Source organism: Parus major, chromosome 1A, assembly GCF_001522545.3.
Source record: "Parus major isolate Abel chromosome 1A, Parus_major1.1, whole genome shotgun sequence".
NCBI classification, from domain to species: domain Eukaryota; kingdom Metazoa; phylum Chordata; class Aves; order Passeriformes; family Paridae; genus Parus; species Parus major.
In genome coordinates this window covers 48,744,326-48,770,682 of record NC_031773.1, presented here as the reverse complement: position 1 = coordinate 48,770,682, position 26,357 = coordinate 48,744,326, and the positions used below count along the sequence as shown (strand labels likewise).

Sequence of the window (26,357 nt, the reverse complement as noted above, 5' to 3'; positions counted from 1 at the left end):
CGCCCCGCCCACTGCCCGCCAGGGAGGGGGAACAGGGTGACGTCACCGCTCCTCTCTTAAAGGGGCAGTGCTGTCGGAGCGGGTGACGCGGAGTTTTCCCGCAGCGCCGGGCGGAGGGATGCGCTTCCCGGAACGGGCACGCGGGAGGTCCAGCGATCCAGCAGCTCTTCTCCCCCGCCGGACCGGGTAAAGACAATACTGGCCTCAGGAAGAGGCCTGCCTCAGGCAGATTTCCCCCAAACCCCGAGTGAAAGGTACGCAGGGGTGTTGGAAACCAAAGCCGTGCCTCGACTTAAGTCTGAACAGGGCACTTTGAGTCTTAAAGAAAAGAAAAAAGCCGAACAAAGAAACCAAGCCAAAGCACCACGCCTTAGAACGTTTAATACGACTGTGTTAGCAAAAGGAGGTGATGATTTTCTCGTCCTCCTGCATTAGAAGTCCACTTTTCCATCTTGTAACAGATACGGAGCTGCTACCACACGTGCCCCAAAATGGCAGTGTATATTCCCGTTTTGTCCCAGGCCAGAACTCCTACCCAAAACATCCCCACAGTGCTCCTGGACCCTGCCAGCTCACGGCTCTTGCTGCCTCCACCACACGGCAAGGATGGTGGTGTTGTCTCACACAGGAACATTTCCCCTCTCCCACAGAAATCACAGGATTTAGAACGGAAAACGTCCAGTTTCATTCTGATCCAGCAAAAGCACACTCAAAATGGAAGCAGGGCAAATGCAGCATAGAGCTAAGTGCAGAATACCCCATACGCCTGGAACTACCTTCCTCTTCCCCTCCCTCCTACTCTCATCCCTGGAGCTGGAAGACCCATGCAGCAGGGAAACAAAGGAACAGCTCTTCCTGGCTGGCTGGCAGAGAACAAGCTTGGAAAGAATTTGCAGAGTCACCAAGATCCATCATTTATTCCCAGCAGGTGTTTCTGAAAATAAGTTTCAAGGGTTTCAAAGAGCCTGGAAGAAACAGGCCTCTCATCAGGATAATGCAGGGATGCGTAACTATAGGAGTAGCAATTTAGAAATAAATCAGTATTAAAATTTAGTATTTTACTGCCAGACAGGTCAGACAAGCAAAGGAGGAGAAACCCAAACAAACCACACCACGGCAGACACCAAAGCAGCAGGTGCCACTTCACAGGGATGTCAGTCCGTTTGCATCAGGCACTGTGCTGTCAAGTGATCCGTGCCTCTCTCCTCCAGGACTTGGGTTTGAAGAAAGCAAAAACCACAAAATCCAGGGTCCACTCCTGTCCAAGTCAGCGCACACCCAAAGCCAAGGGCGTGGAAAGGCCCATCCCTCTCTCTTCCTCAAGGCCAGACGCATGGGACGCCAGAGGCTCAGATCCAGGAACCGAGAGATCCTGAATCAGATTTCACATAACTCTCGCCTGTTCCAAGGCTGCAACTGCAGAGATCAGCTCAGGTTTATTTTTAGGCACTCCAGTCCTGTGCTTTTTTTTCCAGTAATTCTGATCAAACTTGTTCCTGGAATTCAGAAACAGGTTCAGCCACAAGACCATGTCCTGTGTCTAAGATGCAACTCCCAGCAAAGGTGCCAGGGTCATTAAAGGAAGAAATGACAGATGCTGGCATCACTTTATCATTTTCTACTTTATTACTTCAAATTAACAACCACGATAAAGCTCAAAAAAGTCCAATATTTACACAGGAAAAAAGTACAAAATCCCCCCCAAAGTTCTTCAGGTTTTTTTTTGTTTTTTTAAATTACAAAGTAATAAAAAGTTTTGCTCTTTAATTAAAAAAAAGAGAGAGACAGTAAGAGGGGTAAATAAATTAGGAAAAAAACAGGGAGGAAAAATAAAGTGTTAAATAGAAAGGGTAAAAACAAACAAAACAAAGACTAACCCCACCCTCCCCGCCCTGCCAACAACCCATCGGCTCCACACTACAGTGACAGTGTGTCTGCTACAGGCCATAGGTCGCAGTGGTGATCATTGTGTTTCAAAGCCCCAAGTGCCACAAAGCAGCTTGAGTATTCCTAAATTATATTTAAAAACAACTAAAGTGGGGGGGGAAAAGGAGGGGGGAGACGGGTGGGAGAGGGCAGGAGGGGATTGTGCATGTATTGGTGGATCTTACTTGGGGTTGTATGAGGAAAGGAGAGAGCAAGAACCATTGCTCTGAAAGAACTCCAAACTCCAGTTTCTGTGCGCCCCTCTCTTCTCCTCAAGTCCCACACTCTCTCCGCAGGAATTAAAACAAGTTTTAATTAAAAAATAAAAATAGAAAAACACGCACAGCCAGACAAAAAAAAAATAAAAATAAAGACCCCGCTGCAGGGATGAGAAGTATATTTCTCCCTGTATGTCAGCTCCAACAATCCCATCCTCCATGGGACCAGGTGCCTCTCCAAAGAGATCCCTCGGCGTGTGAGGACCACTTGGAACAGGGAAGGCTGGCACTTCTCCCAACAGCCAGAAAAGAAACCGCAGAGAAGCCACCCAAGGAAAGGAAGCCCGAGTCAATGATTAGGCTGTTGCCACAATTCCCCTCACAGCTTAAAATGTGTTTAATGCTTGAGAAAATAAATTCCATTATAATAATAAAAATCAGACTTCTACCATCAAGTGTGGCTGGAATCTGATTCCCTCCTGGCCCATAAGGCTCCTGAAAAGAACAAAATCAAAAAAAAAAATACTTCACCCACCCACCACCAACCCCTGCCCTCAGAAAAAAAGGAGAGCAAAGTTTAAATTTATATGGCTAGAAACCATATGATTTGAAAACAATATTATAAAAAAAAAAAAATTAAAGCAGGAGAAGATATCCAAGAAGAAAAAAAAAAAAAAATAGAAATCAAAACCAGGAGCAGAGTCAGGAGAGGGAACTGAGGGTAGCCAGTGGGGGCAGCAGTAGGGGCTGGGGGGCAGTGCAGGTGTTCCCACACGGCTCCCACGTCGACAGCTCCTTGGAGGCGCTCACGCCGGGGACAGGTGGCCCTCTGGAAACGGCTCACACCAGCGCGGGGGCACAGCTCGACTCCTCATCGTTGGCAAAAAGAAATTCTGTTGGGTTTTTTTGTTTGTTTGTTTTTTTGTCTTTTATTATTTTTTTTAGGTTTTTGTTTGTTTTTTGGGTTTTTTGTTTTTTAAAAGAAAAATACAGTGAAGACACTAAAAAGAGAATTCAAAAGAGAGAAAAAAGCAAGAGATGTTAGGAGTAAAGGCTTATCCCAGCACTTCCATTGCCAGTTGGAGTGTAACAAATCAAATCAGCCTTTTCTTCTACACTCCTGCCTCCCCTCAGAGGTACCTCGCCCAGCTACTGTGGTTTTCTCTACAAGAGGCACTCAGTAGCTGTACAAAGTCTTGCACACTTGATTACCTGCTCAGCACCCTCCACCCCAACACTGTCACACTGCCAGAAAAGCATTCATGAGGAACTAATGAAATGGCTCCCCAGCCCAGCACCTTCTCCACCCTTCCTATCCTCCTGGAGAAATGGAAGCTACCTTTACAACTAAGACAATCTGTCCCCTCAAGGTTTTGGCAGTTAATGTTACTCTTTCCTCTGAAACCAAAAAACATCTCAAAGTAAGTTGAAAGGAAAGGAAATATACCAATCTTCCACAACAACATAAAGTCTTAAGGCTTTTTTTTTTCCCAGCAATTTCCTCCTTAGGGGTTCCCAGGCATGAGTACAGGCTCACCTAAGCAAACACTGGTCCAGTGGCAATTGCTCCTCACTTCCCAAGGTGATCAAATGGCACACTTGTCTACAAAAGAAAAGCAAGAGTTGCTAAGGGCTGGAGAGGAAGAAAAAAGAAAAAAAAGGCACCAAAACAGAGAGCCTGCACATTTCTCTCAGGACACCCTCCCTCTCAAGAGTTTACCGTTTTGCTTCTCCAAACCACTGTGGTCTGGAATACAACAAGATGAAGGCTTACTCCAAGCAAAGCAGAGAGCTAAAATGGCAGCATGGCCTCCAGAAAATACAAAACAGAAGAGCAAGGGTGTACCACTCCCCATACCACACCAGAAGCTTCCAGCTCATGTCAGCTCTAGCAAATCAGGCAAAAACTGCTCTGGGGCCTGTAGACCTTCTGGGACATCCTGGCCAAGGCCAGGAATACTGCAGCAGGAGCCCACCTGTGATGCTGAAATCCGTGACACTTCTTGCCGCCCTGTGAGGTCAGATGAGGAGACGTTGGCAGGAGCTCCTCGGTGTAACCTCATGCTGACCTTCCGCTCCCTGTCCACTCTTGAGATTGCTCTGGGGGACGTGTTGCCTGTTGGGGCAGAGAAATGTTGTGACAAGAATATTACAATATCAGTTTTGGTTTCCAGCCAACAACAGGGGTAGCACCCTCCCCCAGCTTTCCCACCCCCCCTCACCGGACTGCTGGATTCGGGAGGTGGGGGTGGAGGCCATGGGCTCGGTGACATTGCGAAGACGGTTGGCAGTGGCCCCGGCAGGTGGGCCAGGGGGCAGTGCTCGCGTGGCTGACCCTCGGAGTTGCCCCATCCTCTCCTCTCGCTCGTGCTCTCGCCGCTCCCGATCCATATCCTCAGGGTTCCGGGCTGCTCCCTGAGTAGAGAAACCCCCACACCACACACACAGCTGTCAGGCAGGACAAACAGCAGCAGCCCCGGACAGAAAACACACGGTGCTCCATTACGCCAAGGAAGTGGGGCCCTTCCCCAAAACTCCCCCCACCATCTTGCACTACACCAAGAAAGGACCTCATTCTATTCCAAAACAAAACAGATAAGAAAACACATGAACTACAGCTGTTATTGCAATCCACATCTGTATCCCAGCTCCAAATACAATTCTCTCCTGAAAAATTCTCTCTACCTACCTCTAGCTATAGATCTACTGACACACTAATCAGACACACTAATACAACAGTAGCTATATCCCCAGTTAGTTATACACCAAACAACTGCCTCTTTTTCACTCTACCTGGTCCTGTTGCTCAAGCTGTTCACCAGCAGTAAGCACAGACAGCAGGCAGTTTCCAACCTTCCTCCCCCATGGTTTTTATCTCCATGATACAAACCAACCCTGGTCCAGCCCTTTTGCCAAACACACTCACAAATTTAAGCATGTTCCAATCAAAGACGTAGTCGTAGGAGAAGCCTTGGCGGTGGAAGAGGTTGCGGAAGAGTTGCCGCAGGTACGAGTAGTCAGGTTTATCATCAAACCTCAGTGAACGGCAGAAGTTGAGGTATGTTGAGAACTCAGCTGGAGAGAGCAGAGAACAGCTGATGGCTGTTGTTGGCCATCCAACCTCCCTGGTCCCACCATGGAGCCGCTGCAGCCTTTCAACAGCAGCTTGCTGGAGCAGGACAGCACAAACACAGAACTGTGTAACACAAACTGAGCCTGCTGGTGGCAGCGCTTTGGCCACCAAAAGGACTCCATCTTTCTTTTCACCAGAGAAAACGTTATGCATCTGCTTCTGTTGGCTTCTCCAAGCAAGACTAGCAAGTCACAGCACCTGCTGAAGGACAGCAGGAATGCAGGCCTAAAGAGCTGGAGATGAGCTTTGGGAAGTTCAACTCAGAACAGAAGTCCTTCTATCTCAGTAGCCTGTCATAAGAAGTGGCCAGAAGTAGATGAGAGGAGAAAGAGTGAGGCAGGTACGTCTGATACTTCCACTGACATTAGCTCAGCACCTGCTTTCAGCTCCAGGAATTTCCTGATCTGGATGTAGTTCCTAACTATTTTGTAATCCTCACAGGATCTCTATTCCACATACTTGTTCTGTCTCTCCTCAAACTCCTGTAAGATTTAAGTATCCACAACATCTTCTGCGAAGGAGTTCCACAAGGTCTACTACTGGCTGTGTGAAGAACCATATCCTTTTGTTTTGAAGCTGGCAGAAACCAGCATTGTTTCTCTTCCAATAAAAAAAACTGGGGCCACAAAATTATCAGCTCACATCCAAATGTCTGTAGGCATAGCCAAAGAGAAGACTTCTATCATCTTTCTACCCACCTCTTTTTCCAGAAAACTTGTTACTTGGTCAGAAATCAACTCACCTCACCCTTTCCTGGGCCTTTTCTCATTTATACCATATCCTTTGTGAAACCATGGGATGGACCAGACCTATGCAGTGCATTCAAGGTGCAAGTGGGCCATGGATTTACGCACACTGTTTGGGCTCCTTTTCTAGTAATTCCTAACACTCCCTTTCCTCAGCAGCCACTGATCACAAAGCTGATGTTTTCACAGAACCATCGATTGTAGTTGCAACAGCTCATTGGTGAGTGGCACTGGTCAGCCAGCACCTACTATTGTGAACATGACATAAGGACCAAGACTTCTCTCTGTTCTCACATACGTTACTTCATGTTTACCTACAAAGAACTGCATTTGACACTTTACTGCCTTGTTATTCCTGGGATTCCTCATTAACCAGTAAAAATTCAGCATCATCAGCATACCTTCCCAGCTCAACGCCGACCCCCCTTTAAAATGCTCACAAAGTCCTAAAGATCCCCCCTCTCAGCACTCTCATGCCCTTACTAATGTAATTTTGACTGTTCACAAAACCACATTTCCCACTTCTGAACCCAAACTGTACCACAACCTCTCTGTTATCCTTCTCATCACCAGTGTCAGCAGCAGCACATCTTTGTCTGAGGTATTGCGAACTGCCCTTTAGGATTCAGGATTCTGGGGAGTTTCAGCAGGTGAACAAGCCAAGCAGCAGACAAGACAACCATCAAGTTGAGAGCACTTACAAGGGTACCCTTTGCAGAGCACCTCGATGGGCGTTGACATCTTTTTCTCGCTGATCCTCTCATACTTTTGGCGCTTGGTGGCAGCCTTGAGGCCCTGCCAGGGCAGCGAGCCCAGGTTGAAATACATGAGCACATAACCCAGGCTCTCCAGGTCATCACGGCGACTTTGTTCTGTGAGAAGTTACAAAGGGGCAAGGAGTGAGCAGTGACCAAAACTGCTTTGGCAATCACATAGCTTTGGAGGTGAAAACTGAACAGAACAACCACCCCTCTCTCTTTTCTGGTAGATTTCTATAGATAGTCAAACTTGTAGAAGACATTCCAGAGCAAATTCCTGTGATGATGATCATACTACAAGAGCTGAGGTGATCCTCTCCACATACTGCCCAACCCACTTTATAACTAATGACTGACTACCTCCTCACTTGGACAAGCCTTAATTCACACAAGAATTTCACATCTCAAGAACTGCTGCAGCAACCCTGCCTACTTTGCTCTTCCCAGTCCCAGAGGAAGGGCACCTACACTACCCCACCCAGAATGATTCTTCAATCCAGGGATTAGTCATGACAGGAGGTAGTCATAGATAGACAAAGCTAACAGTAAGTCCAACACAGCCCTTTCAAACACATCTTCTAATTAAACTGCTGATAGTCTTTAAGCAGAGCAGGACAAGGAACTAGGGACCCCTTCTAGTAGTAAACAACTTTGTTGATAGTTTGTTGGTAGTAGAAGCCTAACATGTCATGTGCAAAGATGTCTTTCCAGCTTGGTGACATATTTTCAAGCTGTGGCAGAAAGGAGCATACTTTGAAGAAAAGATTCCCCTCCAAATGGGGAATGACTGTGTAACTAGCATCACTACCAAATCTACTCCGACCAAAGGTTGCCCTTGCTTCCCATTGGAAGGACCCATCTTTAGAAGCTTACTTATGAAACAAAAGAAATTGGTTCACAAAAAATACCCCCAACATTTCACACTGACCTTGTGCTCTGGAATAGCCAAGCCATTTTAAGTTTCAAGCTAGCTCAAGAAAGACTTGATGCAGAATCTCAACAACTGCAAATATTGCCTGGTTAACTCCTCCAACATTGCTTGCAAATTCATCTATAAATCTTGCCAAGATTGTCTTGCTCTTGTTTCCCTCCCAGATAAAATAAACACTTTGGAGAAAGTATTTTACATCTCCAGAACAACAACAACTGACATAGATAACAGGCAGGCAAAATATGGCTTAAAGGAGAGCACAGGGATAGAGGAAAGACTAAAGATCTTACTTTATCATATTAATTTACTACAGCACATTTTGCTGGATTCAGTGCCACATCCTGGAAGATGCTGCAGATTATGTACTAGTCTGTGGGCTGTATCAGATGCATGCTACCACCTGCCCCATTCCGAGCCCAGCTGATCACTACAGCTGTCCCTTTTTCTGTTAACTGAGCTGAATCTTGACAGAAGAGTACCTGTAGCACATCACAGATAGACATGTAACAACACAAGCTGTGGGGCACAAGGCTCCTTCTTCCTCATGAATCTCTCTCATAACCTCCTAGTTATTTTGAGAACTGAGGGCTTGGCAAGTTAGAACTGTTGAGGGGGGAAAGAAAGTACTGTGGTTGCAGAAGAAAAGGAGGGTCTCATCACTCCATAACTGATAGGAAAGATCATTTGGGTTAAAGCACATGAAACTCCATCAAAATGCCACGTTCCAAGATGGCAGAGGAGAGAGCAGCCCTGCACATTCCTAAAGTGTCTCACTTTGAGCATGTAGAAATCACAGCATTTTTTGACCTCACTAACTTACTGTCTCAAGTTGCCCACTTTAAAGGGGCTAATACTTCCTAATCTTATCAGGCTACTGCCAAAGATAATTACATGGCTGTCTGGGAGATACTTAGATGCTATGACAGGAGCAGAGAAAAGAAACCCAGTTTTGCATTTAGCCTAAGGTTGGGATACGTGTACTCTCAGAGGGCTGCGATTACTCACCATGCATATCAAATAAACAAAACTAAACAATATTGGCTAATGACCTACATCCCTAGACAGGAGGCATGTGGAAATGGAGTCAGAACAAACACCCAGGGCTTGAAAGCACAGGAGACAAGGATAAACTCAGTCCTGTAGTCTTGCCAGCCCTTGACTGATCCACACTGTAGCTTTAACACCTCTAGCTGAGGCTTCTTGACTAGAGCATGGTGGTTCCCATCAGAGGAGTAGGGAAAGTCAGGGCAAGAACCAGAGAAACCTACTGAACAAGCAAATCAGCCTTTCAGGAATAAATCAGGATGCTGCCTCCAAAATCCTGCTTGGACTCCAAACTGCTTAGGGCAGGCTGAATAACACACCTCCACTTGCGTGAAGCAGGGCACTTTTGAGCACAGCCACCAATCCCATCCAGAACGGGATACAGTCTGCAAACGTATGCCTGGGCATGGTCCTAGCACTTTAGGGAAGGCCAGAATTAGAGACTTGAGATTAGGGAGGCTGAAGTCAGTGGGGAATTCTACAAGCCTTCACTGAAGGCAATGAGAGGGGTTAAAAACCAAATTGGGAAGCTAACTAGTACCCATTACGTGCATGCAAACACAACTGTGTCTTAACACAGCAATACGATCAAGGAAAAACAACTGCAAGTGCAACACCTAATTATTAAAATGCCAAATGATAAGTGTTTTACTGCACTGCACTCTCCATGTTCAGCACCTCACATACATGTGGTCATTGTAGCCCACTTAAACAGCTTCAGCCAGACTCAAACCTGTGATGAGTCTGAAGTATCAACACCATGGGTCACAGTTGTGCAGCTATCTCAAAACATTGTAGCAGTCTGTCTATTACCTGTAACCCTATGTACAAGACACTGAATTAAACCCTGAAGGAGGGTAAAGGACAACAATTCCTACATCCTCTTTCTTTGTTTCATCTTCAGTTACTATTACACATCTCCCGATATTTAATTACTTTTTTTGCAGGGCCTCATATACCAACATCCTCAGCACACTAGATAACATTAAACAATGAAGAGCTCTATATAAAACTTAACCTCTACACACCAAAGAAACCTTATTTAGTGTTACTACCTTCCGCTTTTAGAAACCTGACAATCAGTGACTAACTCTCATAGCATCCCTGGGCCGCAAGAAAAAAAATAAATCTCACTTTGGAGTTTGAAAAGAGAAAGAAAAATACAAGTGACGTGAATGTATCCGCTAAGCAAGTCAGTCCAGAAGCAGGATTATAGTCGTGACCTGTGATAATCACACCACACTTCCTCTCTCCATTTTATCTCAGCTCTCCTACAATGAGGGTTTTTTTTTGAAAGCAAATTTTATGAAAAATGTCTTCTTCATAAGACACTCATCGTTTCCCCCCCTCCTTCACAAAAGTCCTTCCAATAGAGAAAACACAAGGCTGCCTTCCCACACAACTCAGTATGACCTCTCAAACCCAACCCACTCTGCAAGCAATCTCCTGCCAGTTCCCTCCCACCCCCAGCAAGGTTCCCAGCCAGCCCACATCTTCACTCCCTTCCCAAAGTAGGGTCCTCAGAAGCCAAGTCAGGGCTGAGTGGCAGGACAAGGCATGCTTGGGCAAAGACCAAAGACTGAGGACTGGTTGCCTCGGACACAAAGTCCATGACAAAACGTGTTTCTTTGTAGCCTAAACTATCTCCTGGTCCTCCTATCCAAAGAGTGTTTTCTTCCACTCTGATCCTACCAAAGTTATGCTGCTCCCATGCAGAACTCCCTAGAAATCGGCTGTCTTCCCTGGAGCCAGCCCAGCTGCAGGCAGGCTTAACCAAGCAATGTTTTCCTGATTACATACTCAGATCTGATCTTGCACATGCTGGACTAGAGTTCCCCTTTCTCTCCCCACTGCATGGCAACAACCTTTAAAAACACACAAGAATTTGGAATGGATGACAGAGGGCAGGATGAGCAGGACTTATGATCTGCACAGCCTACATCGATATCATCTAGGACATTCATTTGGAAAGGCACTGCCCCCCCACCCCCTCTGTCACCCAGACAGAGACCATCAGGCTTCTTCCAAGACTGTCTCCTGGGCACCCCGGGCATCTATTTCAGACATTACAGGCTACAGTGGGTGCAAAGGACTCTCATCCCTAGAGCATGTGAAAACTGACTGGAATGCGTGAACCAAAGCCTGCACAGTCCAATGACTCCCCCAATGGCAAGTCTCCAGCTGTGGAACCCTCCCCAATTTTGCCTCCTACTTTTTTCCCCGGTCACTGGGAAAAGAATGTGTTTCCTCCAGACATTGGAATGCCCAACCCTTAGCTTGCAAATTCAAATAAAGGCATTTATTCCTTTGCTATTCCTGTCACACAAACACCCTGGCACCTGGTTCCTTCCCTCTCCCTAGACCACATTAAGGTAATATTAAAACAGGGAATTTAGTCTCTGAAAAGTCAAAAAATTCAGTGATGGTTCCCATAGCAATGCTGCTAACTTACAAACATCTCTGTCATATACCCTGTGGCAAGGTCTTGAGAAACAGGAACTCCAGATGAAACCCAAACACCCCCACCCCCTTTCCTCCAGGCAAGTCATGTAACCTTTATGCCATTCAGGGCAACTATCTGCAACGTGGAGATAATACACCCGAGACCTGTTGCGCAGAGTAACTCACACCCAGACTTTCCCGAAGCAAAGGGCATGGAGAGAGCGACGGCTGCACTCAGACTGATGGCATATGCAATTTGCCCTTGGATTACTGTTTAGACATTGTTTGTTCATCCTGACATACAAGCCAAGCACCAGTAGTAAAGGGCTAAGTTGGGGTGGAATGAATAATGAAGTCGTTCAAAAGCCACAACCAGACATTTAGCCTCTCGTGATCACTTCAGGCAGAGCAGGCACACACAAAAGAATCGACAGACATAGCAGTGAGAATTATTTTGTGCATGTCTCCTTGTGGCAGTTACCATGGCTGTGGAAATCTTGACTGAGAATTCAATGGAGAGTCAGTTATATATATGCAGGTCAAGCCAAAATACAGAAGGCCAACTCAGAAAGTTCTATGAGAACTATTTTTATAACATGGAAGAGGTCAGGAGATTACAGCCCACTCTCAACACACAACACTCCCCATTTTGATACAAATAAAGCTACTATATACTAGAATTATATAGTATTAAGCAAGGAAGACAGTGGGAAAACCTGCTTTATTTTCTGCAGGCCAAGTACTGACTTCTGATATCTGAGAAATATCTGCAAGAGGGGAGAACGCAGGAAGAATGAGGATGTGAAATCCTGTGAAAGCTGTTAATTTACAAGGTTTGAGTGCCTTGCTCTGATTTTCAAATTCCAAGGTTAGGTTATACACTTCAGAACAAGGGCCTCCCAGAGATACAAACAATCTGTAAGCACAGCAGATACTTCCCTGGGTCCAACAGGCAAGACAGCATCTGTGTTTCTGCTCCTTAAAGTTGTCCGTCAATAGCAGAACCAAGTCAAGCCTGCTCCAAATGGACCCTACGCTAACTAAGGAAGGCTCACACTGTGAACAAAGTTTAGCTAAAATTTAGCAGAGAAAGGAGGTCAAATGCTGGAAAGAAGTTTTTGGACAGAGAACAGAAAACTACAAGAGGTTTTCAACTATGTTCCTCACAACCACCAGGGGCCGACTCCCAGGACAAGAGTTTGGATGACTTCAGGAAGTTTAAGTGCTATGGGTACTAACCTGTACAAGGTTTTTACAAAATCTGGGATGGTCATCACCAGTGTAAGACTCATCTGCACACTGAGCACTCTTTTCCAGCCTAGTTTAATCCCTTCAGTACGAACCATACACATTAAGGACAGAACCCTAATTCCCTGAAGTTGCCTCATTGGGTATGTGTAGTTCACAGACACATTTGTATTTTGAAGGCCTGTGACAGCCAATCCTCAATCATGAAACAGGGGTATCCAGGTAGCTGGAAGCCTCCCCTCATTCCAGCTTCTTGTACATACCCAGCACATCCTCATCCTCAGTGGTGGGTAACACCCTATTGCAGTGGGCCTCTATCTCCCAGCTCTGACAGCTACAGAACAATCACTAACAAAGGCACTCAGGAGTAAAAAAGATAGGTTTCAACTGCACATATTCCTAAAGGCTCAGTGCCTGTGAATGTCTCCTTTACACATCTAATCAGACTGCAGAAATTGTGCAAAGGCAGATTTAGTAGGAGCAGAGTCAGGAAGGTCACAGCCATGATGCTCAATAGGGCCTCCTGCACTAAGAAGTGCACAAACACAGATCAGGAGATGATTTCTGTCTTCAGGAGCTCAGAGTGCCACCACAGCAGCAGAAGTAACACAGTCAATAGCATTTATTTGCCCACCATCTCATGGCAGGTCAGCAGCAGAGTCAGGCAAAGACCCCAACTCCCTCCTTCTGGGGACATACAACCTCCCCTGGAAAGACCCACCAAGAGGCAACAGGAAGCAGGCTCACCAATTCCCAGGTGGGTGTTGATAGAGGCATAACGGGCTGTGCCAGTCAGATTCTTGTTTTCCCGATAAGGGATGTGCTGGTGGGTCCGGGCATCTCGGTACTTCTTGGCCAAACCAAAATCAATGATATATACTAGGTTGCCCTTTTTGCCAAGGCCCATAAGGAAGTTGTCTGGCTTGACATCCCGATGGATGAAGTTCTTGGAATGAATATACTCAATGCGGCTAATCTGGAGGAGGGATAAATAAATAAATAAATAAATAGTGAGAGAGGCAAGAAACAAACTTATTTTAAATGCATCTGTTAAAAACAGTACCCTGTCCAAGACACTGGCCTGTCAGAGCAAGAAAAAGACACTTTGCATTGAATAAAAGCGATGACAGCCAAGGAAAAGACACGCTCTGGATGCTGCAGGATCTGGAGATGGAATTTAACCCTGCACACCAGCCCAGTCCTCACTCTGGGAAGGTCACATCACAAGGAAGGAAGGATGGGAAGCAAGTCTATAGGGACTAAAACTTTGAGCTTCAGCATTGACAGCTGTCAACTTTGAAACTTAGCTGGGCTAGGAAAGGAATGGATCTGTCCAGAAGAGCTAAGGACATGAGCAGTGGAATTAAGATCAGTGCCAATAATTCATCATGCAGGCAAAAGTATCTATATGTGCAACACTAACATGAGGCAAGCAGCAGGCAAAGGAAGGAGGGATGGAGATAAGGAAATGCCATGAGTGTCTAGGTTCCAGGCCCCCAACTTCATCAAGAAATAGAAAGCTGGCAGCCACTTGTGCTAAATGAAGAAAGCCTGGGATACAGCAGCTCTCAAGCAGAGGGGATGGGAGGGGAGTGTGTGTGGGGAGGAAAAGGCATGGAAAAGGAGAGTAGGCACAAATGCTTCCAGAGGAAACTTACCATCTGGTCTGCCAGCAGCAGAACTGTCTTGAGACTAAATTTGCGGGAACAGAAGTTGAAGAGATCTTCCAGGCTGGGCCCCAAGAGTTCCATCACCATCACATTGTAGTCTCCCTCTGCTCCACACCACTTAATGGACGGGATACCCACTGGAGAAAGAAAAGGATTAAGCCCAAGGAACAGAGAGAATAGATGTTGAATCCCCAGCTGAGCTGATCATGTGTAACACCAAACAATTTCTTTTCTAAAGCCCTCCAGAATAATTTCCTTCTCCTACCACTCCCCCGGCCCCATCCTTTCCTCCCCATCTCACCTCCTCCCTGCATCATCTTGTAGAACTTGCTTTCAATGTGGAGCTGAGGATGCTTGGTTTTGACACATTCCAGTTTTATGGCCACCTCTTCACCAGTCGCAATATTGGCTCCTGCACAGGAATGAGAGTGAAATGAAGATTGCACAAGCTTCTACTGAAGTTAAACACTTTTAACAAGGCCTGTACAGATGCCAAAACCTTAAGATTTGCCCTGAAATTTTTTCTCTATGACAGAAATAAGATTCAGCCACTTCATACCATTTCCAGCAATGCGAGTTGTAAATGCAAGCCCAGAGAGAGGGACATGAATAGGAAACCAGGTCTGATACTGAAGTCAGTCTAGAACAACAATCCTACTCGTGAACTGCCTTGTTATCTCAAAAGGTGCCAGACTTTGGAAGGTCAGTCTGCACATATCAACAGTACCTAAATCGAGTGGAAGTTGTAGCTTCCTCTGTTCATAAACCTGGCCCCTGAACCCAAGCAGCCCCTAAGGCAGTGATATGGAGTATCTCTTCCACAGCAAAATTACTGGTTACCTCACATCATTTCAATGCAGCCAATTAGTTCAGGATGAGACATTACTAACATGCCAGCTCTCTCTGCTTTCTCCACAGCACTGACCTGCTCAATATAGAAAATTTCTAAATCCCCAGCTTCTCTCTCTCCTGAGGGTTTTAATAATACCTTTATCTTTTGCCAACACAGAAACATTTGTTATTATCACAAATTAGAAGCATGAAGAAATAAGCAGAATCTGGTCCTGAATTAAGCTGCCTGGACACCTTTGTTGAAGGTATTGCTAGACGCTTTGCAATGACACTAAACCACCACCCCACACGCTTCTCTCTGAAAACAACTGAGCTGCCAGCTGCAAAAGCCAGCACTCTGGTCCCAAAGTGCACTGTCAAAGAAGGAACAGGCTGCTCTTTTTCTTGTACTAGCTGAAGGGAGTCCAGATGTTTCACATCATCCTAAAATGGAAAGGAGTATCTGTACATGGGTCACGGGAATGACACTCAAGACTTGCTTCTCTCCTCCCCCACCAGGCCTGCTTCACACACTCTGACAAGCCCTTCCTCTTATCTGGAACTATTAGAAATTGCACTTAAACACAAATCAGAGAGCAGCCCTGATTGCGAGCAGCTTATGAGCACCGTTGTAAAACAAATTACTCCAGAACATGCTTGCCAAGCATCAGCTGGACTCAAAGGTGATGTTTTGCAGATATCCCATAGCTAGTTTTGGTAGGTCTGGCTAATTTGTGCCTCCTGAACTCCATGATAAGACTTTAAGAGTTCACAAGGACAAGCTGCAGATAAATCTCTTCGCTTATCCTCTTTCACACACCACCTCCAGAGCCAGGAACCAAAGAAAAGAAGGCAATATTCACACAACTGGATTGCTTCTCCCCATGGATCCTAAAGAGATCCATCTCCAGTTGAAGAGTTCTGGCTTGTACACAAAGTTAGCCAAGAGCTGCCTGCTAGCAAAAACACACGATCTAGATGCTGCAGTGCCGGGTTGAGACAGACAAGCTGCTAGGAATTTGTAAGAGAGCAACAAAAATGATCAGGGCCTAGAGGGATTGATTTACTAAGGAAGATTAAAAGAGCTAAATATGTAACATAGACAAGAGATACAACTAAGAAGGGTGGGGAGGAAGAATGGGACATGACAACAGTCTACAAATATTTGAAGGCTGTAAACACTAAGGAGGGAGAGGAATTATTTAGGGTGCTCTAAGGGAGGGGAAGGAGGAGCAATGGGATTAATTTAATACAGATTTTAACACAGGATCCAGGAGAAGAGAAAGGGAAAAAACAGAAGTAGAGGTAGAAACATTTGCGCAATGACTACTTTTGAAAAGATGCTGGCATTTTCCACTTAAAAACTGGTGTTCAGAAAAACAAGTCTGTACATCCCTTCACTCCACCACAGGACCCTTCTTAAAAGAACCAGGCAGTGCAAGGGGGAAAAGAGCAAGAAAAGGGACTAGTATCTGTCCACATATTAAATTAGTGTTCAACCACTGGCCCTCACTCAGCATGGAAACACCCAGGACATACAAAAAACATAAGAGCACTTCCTTCCCTTGTCTCTTTCCTCTGCCTTTGTGAAGACTTTCCTCCAAATCTCTGAAGCAGCTCCCTTGTCTGTTCCCCAGAGGGAATTCTCCCTTCTCCCAATACGTTTTCTGACACACAAGCAATGATGAGTCTCTCTGACTTTTTGCAGCATTAGCATTTCGAATGAACCCAATTCCCAGAACATGAACAGTGGAAACATGAATGAGCTCTCCACATTACCCCTGGTGTTCAGAAACATGAAGATGTATCCACCTACTAGGCTGTCTGCAGGTAAGGAGTGTGATCTGTGAGCACAAAAAGCTGGAAAAGGGAAAGCAGGAACAGGCATGAAGAAGACTCCAGTTCTTCCAAATGTGATTATGAGACTCAAATGCTAAGATGGCCTTCAGCCCCACACTCTCCGTAGTCCAAACACAAATGTTACTTAGAGAAAGAGGAAACAACCTTGCAGCCTGGAAGAGCACAAGTAGACTCAGAGGATGGTTTGGGTTGGAAGGGACCTTAAAGATCCCCTAGTTTCCATACCTCTGCCATGGGCAGGGACACCTTTCACTAGACCAAGCTGCTCAGAGCCTCATCCAACCTGGCTTTGGACACTTCTAGGGATGGGGTATCCACAACTTCTCTGGGATACCTTTTCCAGTCTCTCACCACCCTCATAGCAAAGAATTTCTTCTTAATATCTAATCTAAACCCTTTTCAGTTTAAATTCATTCCCCTTGTCCTGTAACTATGCACCCTTGCAAAAAGTCTCTCCCAGTCTTTCTTGTAGGCTTCCTTCAGGGAGGGAAGGCTGGAACTAGGTCACCCCAAAGTCTTCTCTTCTCCAAGGCTGAACAATCTCAATTCTCTCAGCCTTTCCCTATAATAGAGGTGCTTCATCCCTCTAATCATTATTGTGGTCCTTCTCTGGACCAATCTGGCCTATTCTTCGCTGAGAGGGTCACTGTCTGAACTCTTCAGGCTTCTTCCCCCTCCAAACCTCACCACATCCTACAAGTTGCTCCCTGTACTATTTCTTGGCTAGAGATCCACCCAGATTGAGACCAACACTAGCAAGGAGGGAATTTAAGGGCAGGAGTCTTTCTGATCCTTTGTTCCATGCTTCGACCACCATCTTTTTTAAAGCTACAAGTACAAAAGCAACAGTTCTGTGCTCTCTTTACAGACTGGAAAGCACCATGTTTCAGACAAATACAGCAGAGTCTGCTAGCTTCAGCCACTCGAGAGACTGAATGTAGGATGGGGGATAATTCCTAACATCCTCCCCCAGTCTCGCTCTGCTGTGGGGGCTGCACAAATTCAGCTCATTCATCACAAGCTCTTTGAAACAGGGCCCCGGGGACAGAGGATGTCACCGGCTGAACAGGATCTTTTCAGAGTGAAATCCTACTGCATGTCTGATACAATAAACACTGCCCTCCCTGAGCATCGGGGACAACGGGCAGAGGCCCCGCACTCCCCACCGCCTGTGCCCCTCTGCACAGCCTGCCGAGGGAAGAATGGAGGGCTGGGAACAGATGGATGAAGGCAGATAGGGCGAGAGAGAGTTAACAAGCCAGGAAACAAAGAGAAGGCACTCCCCTCCCAGCAAGGGAGGAGCCTGCCACCAGGAACTGTCCCCAGCCAGCTCAGGTCCCAGCATGCTTTGTCTGCCCAGCTCCTCTCCACCACCAGTGTGCATCCCGGCCAAACGATTCCTACACGTCCAGCAACCCTCCCCTGCCTCTTGGCCAGAACCTCTGACAAAGCACCTCCTCCTCCAGCGGCCCAAAGGTCTCGGCAATTCCTCTGTAAACTGGGTTTTGCCCTTCTGAACGAGCATTTTTAGAGGTAAATGAGCTAGCCAAGGCCCGTGGGCAGCCTGATCTCATTTCCCACCCTCTTAGACCAGCGTGGGGAGAATATTTCACCTAGCACACCTATCCCTAAAAGTAGGGCACAGAAGGAATGTGCTTCAAGACGCAGCTAAGGATTAACACAGTCCATCCTTTGTGTCTACTCATGTAGAAACCCAAATTTCCTTCTGACAGACAAAAAAAAACCTAAAACAAACCCCAAAGAGGACAGCAATGACACTAAACCACCACCCCACACTGCTTATGGAGCAGGTGAAGGTAATAACACTCTGAAAGAGAGAAGCTGAGGATAAACCATACAGCCCCTACTAATCCTCAGAGACAGACAAGCCCTGCTCTGTGTCCAAACCATTATTAAAGGAGAGAACTGTGAGGTGAACCTGGTGCAGGAGAGAAGTCCTCGTGAATGAGTCCTTCTGTCTGCAGAGCAGGCCGTGAGAGCACAGCATGAGCACAAGCGTCCTCCAGACACACCACCACAGACTACATGCCCAATCCCTCCAGGCTGGGGAGTCACCCAGGCTCCACAAAGTCTCGCTATCACTGCTTCAAAACATGCTGGCTTGCACCTCAAGGAACATCACAAGGGCTTTGATACTGCATTCAAGTAACTTGGTTGAATCCTGCTGTGCTCACCACACTGGGTCACTGGGCTTCTTCTGTTTGGTGACAGGCAAGGCAGGCACAGCCCCCTCACCAGGGGCTATTTTCCATACCTGCTTTGCACAGGTGGATGACCTGTTACATGGTACACAGCAATACAGGATCAGGCCTTTCCGTTTTTTCCTCTCCTCACACGTACCCCAGATGCTTCGCAAGATCCTGACAATTTATACTGTCCTAGAGAGGATCTAGAACACTTCAAGCCCTAGCATAGGTGGAAAATGCTGTGTCTGAGCTATCACCCCTGAATCCTAGCACTTGGGAATTAAAAGCACCCAAGACACTGACTGGTTGGAGGGTCACAGAGGAGCGGCATACAGGAACGAGCTGCAGTAAAGGCAGCACACAGAGGAACTGGGATCCCAGGTCCATTATCTATCATTTTTGTTCATGTTCTGGATAAAGGTGCAACAAAGCCTGTTACTGATGATTCCCACAGGACACTTAATCAAGAGGGGCTGCCACCACCAATCAAGAGAGAATAATAAAGCAAGAGAGAACTGGAGATAAAATCCAGAGGTTGAAAACAGACAGCGATTTACAGTCACAGGAAAAAGTAATCTGAACTAGAGGTATTCAATGAAAGGGATTTGGGGAGGTATGGGAAGATGTTGGAGATCCTAAAAGATCTCTCCAATACAGCTGACAGTGCATTAAGGCCAATTCTGCAACCTGATAGTGTTGGTGATGGGGAAAGCCAAGGAGACCCAAAGCAGCCTATGTAGAGGCATCACATTACAGATCACTCGAGGGTAGTCCTCCACTGCCAGGCACTGGAAATGCCACACCTTAAATGCAGTGTTAGCTCCGAGCTGCTCAACAGATGAAGAAACTAGGAAAAATTGAAGGACCAGCAAAAGTTAGGACCGGTGGATGTACTGGGAAGCAAAATACAACTCAACAAATTAACAGTCAAGGAGCACATGATAGCCACCTGCAAGTACCCAAAGGGTGCAGACACCAGAGCAGAGGACAGCCTTTCTGCCAGGCTGCAGAACCACAGCGGAACAGCTAGCGGTGAGAATCAGAGACAGGTAACACCAGCCCTCATGGAGGCATCGAGCAGGCTGCTGGGTAGTCTCACCACTCTGGCCCCACATGGTTTGAGCCAATAAAAGCATGAGCAGGCAAAGCATCAGGGAACATATCTACACATCAGCACACTGGCTTGGAAGAACTGCTACCCAGGTGACCTGCTGTAGTAACAGGAAACCCCGCACCTCATGGGCTCTGTCCACTGAGCTTCCAGCTCAGGTCATTCCAGCCATTAACTCTAAATCCCATTACAGATCCAACAGATCTGGGCCCCAGGACTTTAACCAGGCCAGGCTCTCTGACCTGTTTTACACCTCCTAGTCTCAGACCTTTCTCTTACAGGTCCTGGACCACCTCTTCCACTACCAGTCTTCCCAAAACTGTATTCCTTCTATCCCTGAAGGAATAGCTATGACCTCCCTTTCCACCACGCACTCTGTCAACAGAGTTTATACCCACATACACCCAAGCTCAAGAAAAGGAAGTGAGAATGCTGGAATAGGGTGTATGACAAATATGTCCCAAACAGTCCAAATCTAAATCAGTCTGATCAACCACCACTGTCTCCAGTACATGGTAAGGCAAAGCTGAGCTCATCCCCCTTTCTTTGCCTTGAGAAGGCCAGCAACCACTAGCAGTATTCCATCAGGTTTTTTTTTCTCTTCTCCACCCCTTCCAACCTTACATGGTGCCCACAAATACCAACAGGCAAGAAAAACAACCCCAAAACAATGATGCAATTGAGAAAACCAACCTTGAGAGAGAAGACTCTCACACTCACCTAGGTAAATGTCTCCAAACGAACCACTACCAATCTTTCTGCCCAGCCGGTATTTGTTTCCCACTCGAAGCTCCATGGTTCAGTCGTGCTGAGAAAAGAAGCACAGAAAGAGCAGTGTCAGAGCAGAAACAGGAAGTGAATCATGTAAGACTACAGAAGAGACCTCCCCATTTCACCCAGAGTCTGAGTAGTTTTAAATCTTGAAATACTTCATTTTCTACACAACTTCTGTCACCTCTCCTGATGTCCTGAATGTCCAGGGACAGCATAAGCAAGAAACACTGCAGGACCAGAACACTCTCAAGCATGTTTTTCCCATGTTCCCATTATTAGAATGAAGCATGATTGAACCTCTTCCCCAACATTTTGCTCAGAGACTGGGGAGGGGTTCAGGAACCCCTTCTGAGAAGGTTTTAGTGCGTGATCACGCCACACCACTGTAAAGAGGTACTCCTTCTTGTACCTGGCACTGGCCTTGTGAGACCAGAAGGGTCAGGCATAAAAAGCCCTGTGAGGAGTTTCTCTCTGACACAGCCCTACCCCAACACCTCAGCGGTGGTGAAGCACAGGAGCCAAGGGTTGCAAGAGACAGACAGACTGCCAGGAGCAAGAGACTCCATCGCTCCTAGGCAGGGGCCGGCACAGGGGACTGGGAGGAGACATCTCGCTGAACTGAACCCTGGCAGGCACACACTGACTAGGAACACCGCTTGCTCATCTCCACACACTTCTGCTGATGGGATCACCACCTCCTTTGGCCTACCTGAGCCTCTCCATCTCTCTTGCCTATCTAGGTGTGCCAGCTGTTTGTTTTTAGCAGCTCAGGCCTTTCCTCATCCTTTTACCTGAGATGATTAGCTAACCCTTTGACCTGATACACCCCATCAACATGCCCAGGCTCAGCCTACTCATCTGCCACAGAAAACCAACTAGGTGGAAGGACCACAGCCACAGGGTTTGTTCTCTCTTGCCAACCTCAACTTCTGCTGCAAACACCTTGGCCAAACATAGCTCCAGCAGTTCCCTCTTCTTTCCCTTGCCTCTTCTACGGCCGCCAACTTATTCTAGGAACCACATCACTTCCCAAGACAGTCAATGTGTCTCCTTTTACAGGGATTTGCCACAGTCCTAATTTATGCAATGCCACATTATTAGCGTACAAAATGCAGACACAGAGCCTGTTGGGGACAGGAAAGGTGAGGAATGATTCATGTTTTCACAAGTGGGTGCGAGGAACTTTCCCTTGCTGGAGCCTGGTGGGAAGAAAGCATCACTGAAGGAAAGAAGGGAAAAATGGCCTTGTGAGAGAGAAGTACAAAAAAAATAATCCCAGCTACAGGATTCTGGGCATACTATAAACGCAGAGCTGCTTCTCCTGCCCCAGGAGATGGGATTACAGAAAGAAGAATGGACGGGCTGCGGAGATGTACAGGGAAATAATCCTATCAAGGCATTCAGGGGACATTGTGAACCCTGAAAGCGGAGCTGCAGTCACCAGAAACCACACACACAAAACACTCAGAGGTGGAGTCCCCTCACCTAGTATTTGCTTATGCCTGTGGGTTTCTGTGCATCTAAAGTCTATAAAACCCTGTGGCTATTTCTGACTTTCTTACTACAAGGAATGTAGGCAGAGCCTTGGGAACTGAACCAGGAGGCAGGCATACCTGGGTGAGGGCGCAGCAAACAGACATGATTTTTATCCGCTGCCTGCTGTTCTGTATAACCACATTAACATACATCTGACTTGCTTACACTCCTACTCCAATAAACGATCAAAGGTCTGTGTCCCCGGGAACCTGTCACACCACTGTCAAGACAGCTCTCCATCCTCCTTCCTTCATGGAGTGTTTACCCAGGCCTGTGAGCCCCAAACACTTCCACTTGAGTCCAATTTCCAGCTGGGGCAAGCACAGCTGAGCACACGACAGAGACCGGGCAAGAGGTTCCAGTGGGGTCTGCTCTGCACCAGGACACAGCAGGTACTGCTCTGCAATGCCACAGTCCCAAACCTAAATTCAGACCCACCCTTCTGGGACAGGCAGGAACCAGGTTAAGAAGAGTTTCTCACACAACGAGGCAGCGGCCCTTGTAGCTGATTAAGCAACAGGCTCCAAAGGGGAATCTAAAAAATGCTCCAGGGCGCGGGGGTGGAAGCGGGAAGCAGGATAATGGAGTAAAAAAAAAATCACGGTCTCACACAGCTGTCATTTTGCCTTATCTCCCCCCCAACACACATACATACACAAGTGTGAGTAGAAAACCTGGGCGGAGGATAGCCAGAGAGCGAGAGCCTGGATTCCTGGTAGAGGGCAGGACACACACATCCCACCCCCTCAACAACTGCTCCAGGAGTTCAAACATCTATCCCATTTGCTTCTACTTCACACGCGTACCCCCACCACCATCTACAGCTTCCGCCCTTTATCTTCTGATCTTCAGGTCTACTGTTACAAAAAGGAAGAAAATTGTACCCATAAAATATATATTAATTTATATATAAAATTTATATCACCCCTCTATGTATTATTTATATATGTAAAATTTAAAAAACCATCCTTCCTTTTCACACCCCCCCCCACAAGGCTTTAACCCCCGCCCCCAGTCCTGCCACCCTTTCTGCACTCTACAGCCAAGGCAGCATTCCCAGGGGCTGCAGGGCAATCATTTAGTTAAACCATTTAGTTTTCCATAAGGGATTAACACACATACAACCTCAGAGCGAGAGTGTGCTCTGCATGAGCGTTTGCATACGTGAATATCCAATACTACACAGCCTCAAAAAAAAAAAATAATAATACTATCCAGCCGCCAGCGCTGCTGCTTCCCCACACACACCATTTTGCACCAGCCCCTTTTTATATAATATAAAATACCCACGTACAGGCACAAAGGCCATTATATAAACACATGATAAGAGTTGATATCACACTGCTGTGCCAGCAACGATGGCGACCAAAGATGTGGGGACCATCTTGGGGGGGGCCTAAGAGGGGCTAGGGGGGGACAGGAGGGACGCCTCTGTCCCACCCAAGGGGGTCGGGAATGAAAAGATGCCCTGTCTAGCAAAAACCATACAAAACCAAACCCACGGCTCCATAATGGAGGCTGCCGATCCCAGCTCCGGCTTTGAGTGGAAGCGTGGGGAGTGGGGGCTGCTTTACCCATAGACCATTAAGGCTCTACACGGCTTTTTTGGGGGGGGAAGGGGGGAGGCGGTGTTTGAAGGGAAAAAAAGGATGAGACTGGGAAAATAGTAATTTGAACTGGCTTAAAAATATGAAGGAAAAAAGAAAAAAAAATACATTTTGATTGAAATGCAAAACACCAATCCCCTCCAGACCCTTAGACACTTACAAAAAGGAGACCAGGAAATAAGATGGGGGGAGAAAAGAAATCCCAAGCACAGAGCATTTGAACTACATTTGAGGAAGAAATAGCCACAACAGGAAAACAGGGAAGGGGAAGGGGGGGGGGGGAGGGGGGGACACACACAAAAAAAATATTATAATAAATATGTCCCTTACACCCCCACCCCCTACAGGCAAACACTACGCGAAGACAGCCGTACCCGGGCTGTTATTTTTCCGGATAGGTAACAAAAAGCTGCCACCCCCGGGAACGGCGCTGAACTTCGCCTCGTCCCCCAACTCGCACCCGGCCGCGGCCATCGACCCCCGCCCCTACCGCCCCCCACAAGAGGAAACACCGGCCCCACAGCCCCCCAAACGCAGACACCCCTTCTCCCTCGAAAGAGGCGATGAGGGGGGCCGGGGAGAGAGACCAGGAGCATCAGCGAACGGGAGGGGTGGGGGGCTAAATCCCCCGGGGGGCGGCCCCCCGCCGGGACCCCCGCAGACCCCCGCCGAGAACACACGGCACCCCCCTCCCCGCCCGGCCCCGCCACCGGCAGCCAGACAGGGCCTCGGCAGGCGGAGAAAGGGGAGAAGGGGGGAACCCCCCCCCCAAAAATGTGCCGATGGCGAAGGGGGGGACCCCCTCCCCGCGCCCCCACAAAGGGGCTTTTGTCCCTCGCGCCCCCCGGCCCGGCGCATCGCGCCCTGCCCTCCCCTCCCCCGCCCCCTCCCCCTCCCTCCGCGCACACAAAGAGCCGGAGGGGCCGCCTTTCCCCCGGGGTTTGCGCCCCAAGATGCGGGCGGCCGCCCCCCATACCCACCCTGACGGGAAGGGGGCCGTGTGGGGATGCTGCTCCGCCGGCTGTCAGGGGGCCAGGCGGCCGCGGCGGGGAGGATGACGGAGGATTGGGGAGGGCTGGTGGCGGCCGTGCCCGGCGCGTCCCTCCTTCGCTCGGCTCGGCGCGGCGCGGCGCTGCCTGCCGCCTCCCGCCCGCTCGCCGTCCCCTCCAGCCGGCGTGTGCTCGGCACAGCCCGGCGCTCACCCAGTTTCCATTGAGCCCCGGAGCCAAACCCACTGATGTCACCCAGCGCAGCCCCGGCCCTCCTCCTCCTCCGCCTTCTCCTCCGCCCGCCCTTAAAGGCGCAGCCGCCGCCGCTCCCGACGCCTTCCCATCCGCCGTCCCTCAGCTCCGGCGAGGGGGGCAGGCACGTACGGGCTCGGTTTTGAGGGCCGCGACCCCAAAAAAGGAGGTTTCTGCTCAGAGTGGAGCAACAGCCCACCCATGGCAGCCACCCACAGCAGGGTGGCCCCGCGTGGGGATGATCAAAGCAGGGTGCTGAGTCCCATCGCGCTGGCAGCGGATGTCAAACAGGGGTCCATCAGGAAGGCCCAGAAGGCCCCACAGTGTTCGGGGCTCCTCAGCCCACGCCCCTCAGGCGTGAGCATGCCCCTTGGGTGAAGCACCTGCAAATCCCCACGAATTAGGAAGCACAGGCATAGACCCTAATGTGGACCAACAAGTCCACGAGGCACCCACCAACAGATGGGTGCAAAGCTGCATCTACCCCCCAGGCCCTGGGGTATTTGGGGGCTAGGTGGGCCCAGCAAGCCCCAGAGCACCTCCGAAAGCCAGCTGAATCAGGGGGAGCAGCCGGGATGTATCAGACCGACATGGAGGTGTAGGAACAGAGCCCAGGCTGGGGAACTTCTTGAGGGCTTCTGGGAGATTGGGGCTGGATGTGCAAAGGAGGATGGAGGTGCTGTTGAGAATTCTGGGAGCAGGACTGCAGGAAGGGCTGGAGGCCAGTGTAGTGTGAGCTGGGAGGGACAGAGGGTCCTGTGAAGCAAGAGCCAGATGCTGCCTAGCTTTGGAGGCACCAGGATGCTTCGCCAGGGTCCAGGAGCAGCTCCAGCACAGCAATCCCAAGGTCAAGAACCCAGTTCTTGCAGCTGGAAGTGTGATGGGGAAGAGCTCAGGAGCCCCCATACCAGAAGAGCCCTTAGGTGCTTCTAAGCCAGGCCCCAGATGTCAGCTTCCAAATACAGGACGTAAGCACAGACTGTCGGCACCAAGAGGCCCAAGCTGCAGCTGTGCTGGTACTGTTTGCTGCAGAGAGCAGTCTTTGCTCCAAGTTGTATCAAGATGGGGGAGGCT

General features: G+C 48.2%; 1 protein-coding gene and 1 long non-coding RNA gene across 6 annotated transcripts; one reads left to right on the top strand and one right to left on the bottom strand.

Annotated features, from left to right (window-relative positions):
- The first annotated feature begins 66 nt into the window (after nucleotides 1-66).
- Nucleotides 67-2,780, top strand: LOC117244430. Its single transcript, XR_004497531.1, has 2 exons — nucleotides 67-254; nucleotides 1,212-2,780. It is a non-coding gene; the product is annotated as an uncharacterized LOC117244430 (long non-coding RNA).
- On the bottom strand, nucleotides 890-25,239 carry CSNK1E (casein kinase 1 epsilon). Of its 5 annotated transcripts, none has more exons than XM_015627700.3 (11): nucleotides 25,023-25,239; nucleotides 20,846-20,933; nucleotides 14,418-14,528; nucleotides 14,105-14,253; nucleotides 13,194-13,422; nucleotides 6,725-6,895; nucleotides 5,071-5,219; nucleotides 4,367-4,559; nucleotides 4,121-4,260; nucleotides 3,682-3,747; nucleotides 890-1,496 (listed from the first exon to the last, which is right to left on the bottom strand). In XM_015627700.3, the coding sequence occupies exons 2-10, from the start codon at nucleotides 20,919-20,921 to the stop codon at nucleotides 3,715-3,717; spliced, it is 1,251 nt and encodes a 416-aa protein (XP_015483186.1). In that variant the 5' UTR covers nucleotides 20,922-20,933; nucleotides 25,023-25,239; the 3' UTR covers nucleotides 890-1,496; nucleotides 3,682-3,714. The 5 variants fall into 5 exon arrangements, with proteins under 5 accessions (XP_015483186.1, XP_015483185.1, XP_015483184.1 ...); XM_015627699.3 differs by lacking the exon at nucleotides 890-1,496 and adding an exon at nucleotides 2,823-3,014; XM_015627698.3 differs by lacking the exon at nucleotides 890-1,496 and adding an exon at nucleotides 2,951-3,037.
- Between the last annotated feature and the right edge of the window lie 1,118 nt (nucleotides 25,240-26,357).

Excerpts from the sequence above, each read along its gene's own strand:
- CSNK1E (XM_015627700.3), bottom strand. The coding sequence starts at position 20,921 with ATGGAGCTTCGAGTGGGAAACAAATACCGGCTGGGCAGAAAGATTGGT. Across the intron at positions 14,529-20,845 it reads GTTTGGAGACATTTACCTAG|GAGCCAATATTGCGACTGGT; the intron begins GTGAGTGTGAGA and ends ATTCCTGTGCAG. Across the intron at positions 4,261-4,366 it reads CTCCCGAATCCAGCAGTCCG|GCAACACGTCCCCCAGAGCA; the intron begins GTGAGGGGGGGT and ends CTGCCCCAACAG.